This window comes from Amphiprion ocellaris, chromosome 2 (genome assembly GCF_022539595.1).
Source record: "Amphiprion ocellaris isolate individual 3 ecotype Okinawa chromosome 2, ASM2253959v1, whole genome shotgun sequence".
Classification (NCBI taxonomy): domain Eukaryota; kingdom Metazoa; phylum Chordata; class Actinopteri; family Pomacentridae; genus Amphiprion; species Amphiprion ocellaris.
Genome location: NC_072767.1, coordinates 24,961,711 through 24,976,502, shown reverse-complemented (window position 1 = coordinate 24,976,502; position 14,792 = coordinate 24,961,711). Strand labels below are relative to the sequence as shown.

At 39.6% G+C, this 14,792-nt stretch overlaps 1 protein-coding gene across 3 annotated transcripts in view; it reads right to left on the bottom strand.

Annotated features, from left to right (window-relative positions):
* Positions 1–14,792, bottom strand: part of LOC111582318 (adhesion G-protein coupled receptor D2) — a 103,497-nt gene that overhangs the window by 33,727 nt on the left and 54,978 nt on the right. For all 3 annotated transcript variants that reach the window (XM_055015894.1, XM_055015881.1, XM_055015890.1), the window contains exons 22-23: positions 14,199–14,252; positions 10,896–11,040 (exon numbers count right to left, since the gene is read on the bottom strand). In XM_055015894.1, coding sequence (XP_054871869.1) covers positions 10,896–11,040; positions 14,199–14,252 — 199 coding nt within the window. The remainder of the gene's footprint in view (positions 1–10,895; positions 11,041–14,198; positions 14,253–14,792) is intronic.

The window sequence follows — 14,792 nt, the reverse complement described above, 5'->3', positions numbered from 1 at the left end:
GTCCTCTTCCTAATTTAACCGTGGAACCACAACTATTACAAATATCATTCACAAATAAAAGGAAATAGGAGGGGAGTAGGTCACACAAAGAGAGGGAGCAGAAGAGTAAAAGTAAGAAAAGCTGCAGAGTAAACACAAATTAACAAATCAGCTGCAAGAATAAGAGTGAGAGAAACCGAGTTGAAAAGAGGAAGAGGAATGTAAATACAGGGCAAACCGATAGCACATTTTGACCGCTGCCTGTTTGTTTGGGTATTTACACTGCGAGGCTACAATGAAGTCCACAAAGCTTGAGCCCACATGACAAGAGCCCATTTCAGGGCCACACATCCTCTAAACAGCCAAGCTAACAAGCCAAATCTCAAACTACACAAAAACAAATACGCACACACAAAACCACCAAGTCATACCCAGTTATTTGTCCATCACTTCAAAATGCAAAAAGGATGCAGGGAAAATGCAATTTAACTCATGCACAGAGAGAGAGGGCAGGCAGATAAGCTGCGAAGAAGTTGGGGTTTTTTTGGGACTTGGCTGAACTTCCGAGCCCTGTTTGGTTAGAGCAGATGTAGAATTAGTACACATCACTTTGCATCAGCGAGACATTGAACACAAGCTGCCGTTCAGAGGCCAAATACCTCTATGTCACAAAGACACGCACACCTCGCCTCTACTGTCTATGATTCTGCTGTGGTAATTATCAATGTGATGTCAGTTCCCAGAGGAGCAAATTGTTCTTCTTACTCTTCCTAAAGTATGTTTGCCGTCCCCAAATACGTGTGTCCTGTTAAAAAAAAGGAAAAAGTAATAGAAAACATAATCAATTTTTTTTCTTTTTTCACTGGGGGGAAAAATATCTGCTAACAATTCTTGTAAGATTCAAAACAGACCTCAAACCACACACATTTGATCTATTTCTGAATGTAATAAGCCAAACAGTACTGTTGGATACTACCTCATAACATTACAGAAACTTCTCTTAGAAGTGACTGTAAGTACAAACTGCAAATACGACAAGGATGTTATCACTTAACAAGTTCAATCACACAATGATACACAGACAAATCAAGGATATTTAGAATCATTCATAATGTATTTTGCCACAATACCAGATCCACACATGCTCATCCCACTGAGAATAAAGCATACATGAAAGACAGAGAAACAGAGGGGTTGAGTTGCAGTCATCTAACAGCAGTTTTAAATTGGTTGAACTCAAATCTGTCAGATTTTCAAGTGTTTGTAAATGACTATTCAACTCTCACAATAGCTAGCCTATCTATATTCTAAGTTGCCACCCACAAAGCACATTGATGCATTTGGTGACACTATTATTTGATATACACATAATTAAGAGTTTTACTTGTCATAGTATTGTAATATACAAGGATGAGTGACAACATTAAAACCACTTGCCTAATATATCACAGGACATGGGACCTCTGTGGATCCTTGAAACAGATTGGTTCCGGCACATCCTGTGGATACTTGATCGGATTGTGACCTGGGAAGTTTGGAGACCTGGTCAGCACCTTGGGCTCATTGTTGCATTCCTTCCTGTCTTTGAGCAATTTTTGTGTTGTGGCGGAGTGCACTGTTCTACTGGGAAGTGCTGGTGCCATGAAGGGGTGTGCTTGATCTACAACAATGTTTAAGTGGGTGGTACATGCCAAAGCAACACCTACATGAATACCAGCACCAAAGGTTTCCAAGGTTTCCCAGCAGAATTTTGCTTTGAAACAAGATGATCAATATTACTGTCAGTGGTTTTCATGTTGCCATTCATCAGTGTACAGTATTTACACTACCAGTCAAAAGTTTGGGCACACTTTCTCATTTGATGTTTTTTATTTTTTATTTTTATGACTATTTACATTGTAGATTCTCACTGAAGACATCAAAACTATAAATGAACACTTATGGAATTATGTAGTAAACAAAAAAAAAGTGTGAAATAAGTCAAAACATGTTTTATATTATAGATACTTCAAAATAGCCACCTTTGCTTTGATTACTGCTGTGAACACTCTTGGCATTCTCTTGATAGCTTCATGAGGTAGTCACCTGAAACTTTTTTCCAACAGTCCCAGGAGTTCCCAGAGATGCTGATCACCTGTTGGCTCTTTTGCCTTCACTCTGTGGTCCATCTCATCCCAAACCATCTCATCTGGGTTTAGGTCAGGTGACTGTAAAGGCCAGGTCATCTGACGCAGCACTCCATCACTTTCCTTCTTGGTCAAATAGTCCTTACACAACCTGGAGGTGTGTTTGGGGTCATTGTCCTGTTGAAAAATAAATGATGGTCCAACTAATCGCAACCGGATGGGATGAGATGTCACTGCAGGATGCTGTGGTAGCCACACTGGTTCAGCGTGCCTTCAATATTGAATAAATTCCCAACAGCGTCACCAGCAAAGCACGCCCACACCATCACACCTCCTCCTCCATGCTTCACGGTGGGAACCATGCATGTAGAGACCATCTGTTCACCTTTTCTGTGTCACACAAAGACACAGCAAGTGGAACTAAAGATCTCAAATTTGGACTCATCAAACCAAAGCACAGATTCCCACTGGTCTAATGTCCATTCTTTGTGTTTCTTGGCCCAAACAAATCTCTTCTGCTTGTTGCTTTTCCTTAGTAGTGGTTTCTTAGCAGCTATTTGACCATAAAGGCCTGATTCAGGCAGTCTCCTCTGAACAGTTGATGTAGAGATGTATCTGCTACTAGAACTCTGTGTGGCATTTATCTGGGCTCTAATCTGAGGTGCTGTTAACTTGTGATTTCTGAGGCTGATGACTTGGATGGACTTATCCTCAGCAACAGAGGTGACTCTTGATCTTCGTTTCCTGGAGCAGTCCTCATGGGAGCCTGTTTCATCGTAGCGCTTGATGATTTTTGCAACTGTACTTGTGGATACATTCAATGTTTTTGCAATTTTCCAGACTGACTGACCTTCAGTTCTTAAAGTAATGATGGACCGTTGTTTCTCTTTATTTAGCTGATTGGTTCTTGCCATCATATGGATTCTAACAGTTGTCAAATATGGCTGTCAACTGTGTACCAACCAGATTTCACACAACTACTGGTCCCAACCCCATTAAGAAATTCCACAAATTAACCTTGACAAGGCACACCTGTGAAGTGAAAACTATTTCAGGTGACGACCTCATGAAGCTCATAGAGAGAATGCCATGAGTGTGTACAGCAGTAATCAAAGCAAAGGGTGGCTATTTTGAAGAATATAAAATATAAAACATGTTTTGACTTATTACACACTTTGTTCTTAACTACATAATTCCATATGTGTTCATTCATAGTTTTGATGCCCGCAGAGAGAATCCACAATGAACTACTCACAAAAATCAAGAAAAACCATCAAATGAGAAGGTGTGTCCAAACTTTTGGCTGGTAGAGTACATTGTACTGTCCTGCTAGTAAAGATGGCGTGGAGTTGAGTGACAAATTGTCTGCTTATCATACTGTCTCAGCAGAATATTTTATATCTCTTACATTTTTGTGCATACATCTTTTCCGACAACACTGACAGTTATTGCTAAAGCATTCACTGTTCCCCTCACATGGAGTGATACTGAAGCAATTTATTAAAAAATACTATAGTATATGACTTTGTCAGTACTGCACAACCCGCTGGCACACAGAGCCAATAGACTACAGAAGTGAACTTGGTAACAGGAAAAAAGATTCAACAGCAAGCACTCAGATAAAATTGCTGCAAACATGCTGTCATTCCACAAGGGAATATTTCTTTTTTTTTTGTATTTTTGGAGCAGGGGATCCTGTTGCATGTCAATGAACTGGGCTAAACATGCGTGACAAGTGATGGTGTGTGGGTGGAGGTAAGTAAGAGGGAGTCAACCCCATGGTGGTGTCAACGAGGATCTGTGTGTAATCTGCGGAAGACGCATGCAATACACCGCCAGAGTACTTTCTATCTAAGGCCCCTAATTGCAAGGGATGCTGAGGAACACATGTTAGGAAAAGAAGAAGGGGAAGGGTGTCAGATGTCAGCAATGTGCAGGCACATGGTTCCTACAAACTGGGTTATTTAAACTGGAAATGACACCAGAGATCAGGTTTTTCTACGATGAACTCATGAGGGCCATGTGACACTGCACAATACCTTTTCTTCATTATAGTCACCTGGAAAACAGGTGAAAAATATGGGGTGCAGACCAAGAAAACCAGCTGACCAATCCATCTGCCTGTTACCTGTATATGTATCGATCACTGAAACATGTGCTGAAAATTTTAATTAAAATCACAAAAAGCGTCTACTATGAAATTATTGCACTCCTATCAATTAGAAACAGTTTCATCGTAAAAAATACATTAGGGATAAGTAATCTTGACACAAATTGGAAATTAAACAGACACATAAACCATAAAAGAAAGATAACTGCTGGGCCGCTTTTGCTTGTTGAGAAAAAGACATTAACAAAGCAAGAGAAGGATGTGAGGTAACAGTGGTGACCTAGCATATTATTATGGTTTAAAAGGGCTCACAACCTTCAACTCAGCCATTATGTGGGGCCTTCTCATCAGAAATGCAACACTCACGCACAAACACAAACACCCATACAACCCTTTAAATTCAAATCCCTCCACACTTCACCTTCTATTCCTCTTTCATTCCTTCATTATGCACTTGTCCTTCTCTTGTGCTCACATCAAATATGTGCTGTTCAAGTTTCTCAACATGTACCCTGAACATAACCCACTCTCTGCTACGGACATTTGTGCCAAGCAACTTGAAAAGACAGATAGATGGAAAAAGCATAAAGGTATCAAAAGCACACACAACGCCTCGCCTACACCCACACATGCACAACTACCAAGAAAGGGGGTGACCTTGTACATACAAGATACCAATATCACTTAGCAGATGCTGTGGTTATTGTTAGGAAAAAAAATCGGTCCATTTGTTTGTTGTTTGTGCTTTATAGTGAGGTTGTTACTGTAAATGAGAACCAGTTCTCAACTAACTTAGCTGGTAAAATAAAGGTTAAATAAATAAATGCATTGGACCATGTGTGGAATAAAGGCAAATAAAGGCAATATTATTACAAAAGTATTGTTTTTCACACAAAGCTGATTGCATTTTAATGCTGTAGCACTGTGTGAGGAGCAAATTGGAGAAATAAATTGGGTTAAATATCATCTCACAATTATTTCTTCAGTTGTGTTATCCATCCATCCATCCATTATCTATACACCGCTTAATCCTCACTAGGGTTGCGGGGGGGGGCTGGAGCCTATCCCAGCTGACTCGGGCGAAGGCAGGGGACACCCTAGACAGGTCGCCAGTCTGTCGCAGGGCCACATACAAAGACAAACAAGCACTCACACATTCACACCTACGGGCAATTTAGAGTAATCAATTAACCTCAGCATATTTTTGGACTGTGGGAGGAAGCCGGAGTACCCGGAGAAAACCCACGCATGCACAGGGAGAACATGCAAACTCCATGCAGAAAGATCCCGGGAAAGCCGGGACGGGAACCAGGGACCTTCTCACTGCAAGGCGAAAGTGCTAACCACTACGCCACTGTGCAGCCCTCAGTTGTGTTATATCAAAAAGATTTTGGCTGCTTATTTTCGATTTGTCTTATTGCACTGTAGGCACAAAAATTTGGGATTAAACGGGTTAAAGAAGCATCTTCATCACAGAATAAAGACATCTTAGAGATCTTAGAGATTACATTTATACTCAAACTACAGCGGGAGCACTTAAATATTTAGAAAGCCAAGCATACACAACAGCACAAGAAGCTCTCTGGAACACTGCCAGATTATATGGGATAACATGGTTTAATAGGATGTGCAAACCTGTGGAATCCACGCCAGGTCAGATGCAAACTGTCATTACAGGAAAAAGCGCGGCAAACCAAGATATTGTAATATTCATGTGCATTTTTCAGAGATTCAGCCATTCACTCAAATTGTTAAACTGACATTATCCGTCACAATAAACAAACAAATAATGAATTAATTAAAAGGGAAAAAGCCAAAAAAGAAGCTTCCTTACTGTGTTCTCACTTTTGGTGGCGACACGCCAGCACTGATTATATTTAATAAAGGAAATACTGTTATCATGTTAATAATACATATATGATAATATTGTAAATCATTATCATCCAGTAATTATCTGGTTGAGACCCCAACATCAGTACTTTTATGGTTACAGGTTTGCTACACCTGTATTTTGAGTGTGATTTGTTTGCCAGAAAAGCGAGAAAATACACAATAATATAAGGTAAAATACAAATTTGTTTGATTGCACTACTACTGATTTAAACATTTTCTATTGGTATCACAGTTACATCATTATAGGAGAGTTTTATATATACAAAATAGAGACTATAAACATTTCAGTCCTTTTTTCTCTGAATTTAATGACCAAACCCAAGTTAAAAATTCATTAATTCTGTGAATGTTGCATCAGCTGGGGAAATACAACAAGTGATTCTAAGAGCGAGTTTAAAGGACAGAATGAAACCAGGGATCGACCTCTCCCTATTTTGTTACCTTTCTTTGAAACTGGTATCTCCAGTGATTTCCACTGTGAAGTAAGCCTCAATCCTGCTGAATGCAGCACGGGTCAGGCAACTAGACTGAACTCAGGGTGTCTGGTTAGTGTTAGAGTTAAACAGGAGATTTCAGATGTCTGATTTCAACCCACAGGCCAGCCACTACACTTAATGCCTTGCAGATATGGCAGTGGGGGAACAGTCGGGGAACATAATTACATATTGCTGCAATCAAAATTATTCAAACTCCTTCACCTGAAAGACGCTCTAGTTGTGTGAATGAAATTTAATTATGACATACAGAGGGGTGACATATTAGAGCAAAAGCCAACATTAGGTGTACTAGGTGTTGGGACAGTACATTCAGCCAGAATAGCTCGAACTGGCCTTGGCATTGATTCAACAAGTCTGTGGAACTCTACTTGAGGGATGGAACATCATTCTTCCAAAATATATCCCCACATTTGGTGTTTTGTTGATGACGGTGGAGAACACTCTCTAACACAAACTCCGAAATGTCTCATAGGTGTTCAGTTAGGTGGAGATTTGGTGACTGTGAAGATCATCGAATCTGAAAATCTTGATTTGTAGTGACTTTACCCTCTAAGAGGACAAGTGAACACAAGCCATGACAGCAATATGCTACCCATAGCACAACAGAGCAACTCCCATTACTGTATAGGTTAAGGGTGCTTAAATTTGTCCCTCATCTGTATATAGCTAATAAAATGCAAATTGTCAAAGGAAGCTTATGCATATTTGATTGATTTTTTCCTTAAAGTAGTAAAAGTGGGGAAAAAATGTTCTCCCAAAAGGCATTAGCAAATTTAAAATTTCCCAAGTTAGCCATTAATAATGGAATCCTTTGACCACTATAACCCCTAACAATGTTTCTGGAAGTTACTCTCAAAGTTTTAACAACTATTTTGGAAGCCTGTTTACCATCTGCAAATGCTTCCAGCTCAGTGAGATTCTTCAGTTTTTGTGCTGCCATTGCTTCCTGAAAATTCTACCAAAGACTTCCTAATGTGTTTCAAAGCCAGGAACTAAAAAGTCCACTCAAGGGCATTCTAGGAACAACTCCCAAACCAAGATTTGGTTGACTTGGACATATACTTGGGATTGTTGTCTTACCGAGAAGTCCAAATGATTAAATGTCAATTTTTACATCCAACACAGCTTGATATTTTGGACAACAAAGGATGTCAGGCACACGGTCAAGTTTATCAGTTCCCACAGCAACAGAACACTCCCAAAACAGTGAATGCTTAATTGTTGGAATGGTGTTCTTCTTATCATATAAGCCTTGTCCTTCCTACATCGATGATCCATGTGTTCAAACAGTTAGAGTTTAGACTCTTGGCTAAATCCTTAGAAATTCTGGAAATTCTTGGAAATGTAAATGTTGACTTCTTTTAATTAAATGCCTTTTTTGTATTTAAATGAAATCATTTAATGTGCAAAAACCTATAACTGCATATGTAGCTTAGACTTGATTCGACTTTGTGATCATACTGAGCTGCAGTGCTTCTAATATTTTGACCACTGATTCATTTTATGAGTGTAGACAAAATCCTAAAAACATATAATAAAATATAACTGACTAAACTGCCAACTAACAACAGCTTTCAAAATTATCATGAAATTAAATGAACAAAGTAAAGGTAATAAAGATGCCATTTACTGCAGGTTTTAGCGAGGTGTATCAAATAAAAGTCCTTATAAAGACATTTATACAAAGCCAAGAAAGGAATTTGGGCAAATGACTTGAACAAAAAATGTTTATGAAGTATGAACACTAAAATATGAGGAGAGGGTGTAATTAGAATTCCAGTGATCAAGAGGGCATCTTCAATCACACAGCAGATTTTTGGATAAAATAGGGGCTGCGTGCCTACTCTGCCACCCACCCGGTCACACATGCCACACTTAAGCTCTCAAGAGGGCCATGTAGAAAAAAAATAGTGAAAAGGCTTAACTGCATTTGAGGTGCTAAACGGTTAAGTGAAAATAAAAATCCTTCACAGTCAAAGTTGGCTTGATGAACTGAAATTTTCAAAGAGCAAGGCCACAGGTGCTGCCCTCTTGACAAGATAAGGTACTTTAAGAAAGAAGGTACAAAACTGTGAAAATATTCCACTTATTCCGATATATTCAAATTTAATCTCTCATTCACATTGAAAATATCACACAATAGGTGGCCTTTCTTGTTCTTTTTAAATTATAGTGGATTGGTTGTGCTTTTGGAGAAGTAAGGTCAGCAGTCTTCAGTAATCATTTCATCAAGCAATATTGTGACGAGCTATTATATTTACTTATAAAGACAGCCATTTCTAATCCATTGATCAATCCATTTTTCTTTTGAATCAAATTATTCATTATATTCTGCAAAAACTATAATAACCTAATATCTGAAAATATTGCAAATAAACACAGGCTTCCAATCTGTAGCTTCTGAATCAGAAGTTAAGGGGAAACAATACAATATATGGTGACCAATTTGTAAATTGTTGATTCATTTATTGTGGTCAAAAATTGTTAAAGTTACATGATAATGAAACACAATATTGATATTTAGGCTTCTCTTAACTGCTAAATAAAAAGTTAATAGCATCATCAGAAAAACTTACTGAGGTTTACGTCTAATATTCACTGGTGATGCAGGTAGCATACAACAGCATACTAACAATACATATGCCACATTGTGTATTCTGTTCATTTTCATGCACAGAAACATAAAAAAGACTAAATAGTACTAAACAAACGTTCATACTTGCACATGCAGATACACAGACAAACATATTAAGCAGCGTTAAAAGCACTGTTAAGCTGATAAAATCACTAATCTGACACATTTTGCAGGCAAAATAAACTAAGAAGCATCTCACCCTAGACAAACAAGTAATGTTTAGGGGTGTAACGGTACATGTATTCATCAGGAGTCAGGTGTCAGTAGCAAATTTCCTTGGTTCAGTCCAAGCCATGAGGCAAACTAACACACTCAGAAGTGTATTTACGTCAATACACTCCCAGAATGTGAATTTTAGAGCTCCACCTGGAACATTTTGGCAGTGCACCAGTCATTGTCCATTAGTTATAGTATGCTAGCAGGGTTAGCCTTGCAAGCCGGAGAGACTCTGTGCTAATTTTATTAAACATATACAATGTGGTAACTCACACGCCACGTTAAACATGAGTTCAGACTTCCTACGCGGTCAGAATCTGTGACTTCCTTTCTCACCCTGTACGGTTCAGTTAACTGACCTTCATGCATAAACCCCCCAGTCACATTTGTCCAGTGATAACGCCGAGAAAGTTTTTTAAATTGCTTTGTTCTCCTTGTTTGCAGAAAAAAGAAGCAGATTTACTTAATATGTTTCTATGGCTGAATTTGCACTGCTGGCTTTAATAGTTAATTCAAGTTCATTATGGATATGCTGTACTTGGATTAAAGGATGTTTTTTTATTTGTTTATTTTATGCTTGAGAGTGAATAGCTCAGTCTTTTTTATTCACGGTATGCAGATTTTGAGTCACTTAACTGGTACAGTAAGTAAGTATTATGGCCAAGTAGGGACTTAAAACCAAATGAAAAAGAACATATTTTTTTTGCATTTGTTTCTCTGCTGTACCCAAACCATACTGAATGGAACAGTGACATCAAAATCAAGGTTGATACAAAATCATGAATTTTGTGATCTTGTGCACCATTGTCAATATGTTTTGATCTCACTGAGAAAACAATCCTGCTAGAGGCGGAGCGTTAAATTGTAAATTTGATAAAAAGCACAGCTTGTTGTCAGGTAAGCTGTTAAGAGATCAATTTACTTTCACTTGTCGGTTATCTGGCTATATTATATTTACAACATTTTTGCATTCAGTAAGAACATGGTAACCAACATGATCTGATCCCAGGGGGTGGGGGGAATTCAAAAGCCCACAACGCTGCGGGGCAATCAGAGTGTTTCAAACATGACAATGTACTCTCACCCTTGCCTGAACTTGGCCCTAATTCCAGCTGCCAGTTGCTTTCAGCAAAAAGAAAAGTAAAATCTCAAAACAAAATTCCACGATAACCCTGGTTAACGGTTTTAGGGCCATTGCTCTTTTCAATCTCCATGGGTTTTTGATGGACTGGAAAACCTGTGCAATATTTTACAGACTATCAAAGATGCTGTGAATGGCTACAAAATCTAAAATTATATCTTTAAGAACTACGGTCAAAAGTCGCACTTATCAGTGTCAATGAAAGCAGTGTGTCCAAAAGGCAATCTTGTTTCCTGTGAGGTAAAATATGCTTTCAAAAAGTCAGGTTTGGTTGTATAGCAGTGGTGTGACAGCTTACCTCTGGTACTCTCCTCTTCCGTCCCCTGCCCAGGTGTGCTGCTGCAGGCGTAGGCCTCCTCCTCCTGGCTTGCGGTTGTTCCCAGTGGAAAACTGACAGGGCGAGAGTTGGTAACTGAGCTGGATGGTCGGGAACTGGCACAATTCTATAAGAAATGAGAAGGGAATGTCATCTGTTAATGTCAAAGGGGTTCCTAAATCATTGGAGATGCTAATTAGTATGGTTATCAGTCTTATGAGTTTGTCTTCTATATCGATTCCAGTTTCCACTTTTATATGTTTGAAAAGGTTTTTATTGTGATAGAAAACAAGCATGAATTGTGTTGGCATTAAACACAGCTCATTAAATTGTCCAAAGGTAAACATCAAGGATCAATGGTGGTGTTTTCTTTGATTATCAAAAGTCACAAATAGCAATAAACATTCAAAAAAAGCATGTCTATTATTGACTACTATATCTTCGTTCCCATATTTTAAGCACCTAGTCTGAGCAGCTGATGTATGAGTTTACCTCAGAGAATTCCTTGTTTCACACAGGCACACACATCTTCCAGCAAGACCAAAATAAACGGCAATCACACAAAACGATTTGTTTGCACAGCTCTCAAACAGACTGGGAGGGCTTCAACAGGCTCCAGGGCCTCTTATATTTCATACTGTACTGCTATCAGGCAGGAATGCCTCATATGGCAAACACTCAGAGCCTGCTATTCTCGCTTTGTGTATTGTTGATGTCCAGCTTCAGTGCATATGACACATTCACAAGTGGAAAGAGACAAATACATGCACAGCTACATGTCACTGTAAATCACTCCTACCAGCAGTTCCAGCAACAAAAAGAAATGGGATTTTATGTCTTTTATCGAGCAAGCCTAACAATGTACAGGCATTCTACAGCTATTTTCGTGGCACCCGACAAAGACAAAAAAGAAACATTAAGTCTCGACTGTCCACCAGCAAAAATCAAATGCCCGTCCTATTAATTTTTTTCTGGCAGACTGATTCAAAACCAGCTCCTACATGTAGCTTCCTATATCTTGTCAAAACTTGAATTAAGATCAAAAAAACTAATCCGCTTCCAATTTATATCTATAATTCAGTGGTGTCAGGGGCATGGAGCACTGAGGGGGGGTTGTTTTTTATTTGGGTCCTGCAACTGACAGCTTTATTTCACAAAGCAATCTGGCTGTATGTGCACAAGAGACAGGTCAGGGTGGGTCAAGAGGTACATGGTATCAAGCAGGCAGGCAACACTGCCTAAAGTGGCTCTGTGTAGGTGTGTGTGTTTGTGTGTGCGCGCGTGTATAAAATCATATCCCTCTGGGGTTTAAAAAAAAAAAAAAAAAAAAACTGTGTGTAAGAGCCACACCCATGTAGAGGGCCACAACACGGAAGAGGGCTAAAGAGGTCAACAGTAGTGTGGAATTAAAGAGGACACAGCATGTGATTAGGTTTGGTGGAATTTATATAAGAGGTTGTCAAGGTCATACATGTCACATTACTATACCAAGGGCAATAAATAGTTCAAATGTTCACACTAATTTTAAATTATTTCCATGATTTTCCCAAGTTATAAAAACAGTTATTTAAACAGTGTATACTGTTAAGATACAGTAATTGACTGACTGATTAGTCTGGTGGAAAATCTGCAGAGAAGATAGCATATCCGACAGGCCAAGTCTAGGGTGGCTATAGCCTTAACATTGCTTAGTACTGGCGATTTGTCATGCTGACGATAAAGAAATAAAGGAGACAATAAAAGCTTCAAATGGTTTTTTTCATTTAAATAACCACTTTCAGTCCTTAAATTGAAGTTGCAGTGAATTATCCCATTGGGTTAAATCTTCACTCACAAACAATACAACATATAAACCCCTTTATCTCCGACAAGTGCCATTCGTCTTCAAATGACCCCATATGCAGTAACACCGCCAAAGCCTCTTTATCCCTCACCCGGCAAGGCACCATACCCAATCCTATGTTTTACAACAAGGGGATATATAGGGGCATGTGCGGTCATCTAGAGCCAAATGTCTCCTATCTAACCAAAGAACAGGTAGATACAGTATTTCAAGCAGGATTTATGGCACAAAACAGCATTAGCTAAAAACCGTCAGGCGGCAGTGATGGCTAAAAAGCGCATTCTGGTAGCGGAACCCGGCAAGATTGGAAAATTGCCACCACAAGAGGGGAGAGGAAGCAGTAAAAATGACAGTAGATGGGGGGGCCCTCACTGATAACGTGAGCAGACAATATATCAGATTGCACCTGGTGGCAAGGGTCCCCTCCAACCCCAACACAGACACACGCACGCACACATTAATTTATCTGTTTATTTATTTTATTTCTTCCCATCCTTACAGTGTCCATCTTTGAGGTGGTTGCGTAGGTGGTTGCGTAGGTGGGTGGGAGGTCAAAAGGAAGTGGGGACACACTGAAATTTTAAAAATCAATCTCCTGTTCAGAAATGGCTTCGTGGAGGTGGGGGGTATTATAAAGCATATGCGTGGGTCAGGGTGCAGAGGGGGGGCGGGACAGGACAAAGTGTTGCCAGCCATAAAGTGTGACACAACAACCCGGGAAGAAGACTGGAGTTAATGCCATCGCTCATAAGGGACAAGAGGCATTTTGTGTGTGTGCACGTGACTATGTGTGCACTCGGGAGATGGTCAGTTAAAAAGAGTGTGGAATGATAAGAGTGAATGTTTGTCACGGTATTGAGGTATATAATTGTGTGTGTGTGTAGTATGTGCCTGTTTGTGTGTGCTGGAGACTTCTAACTACTTTTCAAATGCTTTGCGTAGGCTATAACCTTTCTAGACACACAATACAGAGTCACATTTGCACACAAACACACACACACACCCAGCATGCTACAGTTTCAGCCAAACAGCAGTGTCCAACATGGTATAAATACTGGCCTGACACTTTAATGTCAGGGGACGGCTTGTCCTGGATTAGAAACTTGTAACCCACCACGGAGCTTGACATTGCTGGGATGAAGGTGCTGCGGTCGGGGGAGTGGGGGAGTTGGGGGGCAGCTATTATGGAGGGTCTATATTTGATGTATAAGGGCATCTAACATGGACTGTCGACTAGTGAGAGGCTAGCAGATGTACAGTGCTGCTTTGTGGCCAGCTTTCATTGGCATTGCTGGAGCAGTCATTTTTTTTCTACAAGAAGCAAAAGCTGTAAGGAAAATTGAGTCTGTCACAGTGTTTTTCAGAGACACACACATATACACACACAGAGGCATATGGACCTGCATACACACTTGTTCGCAGAAAAATGGAGGATTACTTACTGAAAAATTAAGTGCTTTTCTCCTCTCCTTGATCCTGTTGACCGTGCTCCGAACCTGAAAGAAACAAAGAGAGATTAGAAAAGAAAAAGATAGGTATATCTGTTACAGCAGCCAGTGAAACAACTTCTAATGAATTCAAACAAAATGTCTTTCACAGCAAACACCTGCAGGTATGCAAAGTATAAAAATTTACCTTTTTGAAAAGAGAATAAAATGTGGAAGGGAACTAGCATATTTTTAGGGTTAGTTTGCAGATGCTGACAGGCAGTGGTTGGGACAGTATGTGTGTGTGAGTGAGGGCGTTCCAGTACATCCCAGTGGCTAATGGGACTTGAAAGTGACACATAGAGCTGGCAAACTAAGGAGACGACTTCAAGCTATCATCTGTCAACACAGAGCGCCGGGACCAACAAATGGAGCTATTGGAGGAGAAGGGACCGCCCTAGCAGAACAGATTACATTTTTACACTCCAGATGAAACAGTGCACTGCACACCTTCATTTAACACACACAATACCAGACAAGGATTACATAGATGTTAGAGGTATACATAATACATGAATAAAATCCCACTGTACATTTGTGATCTAACCT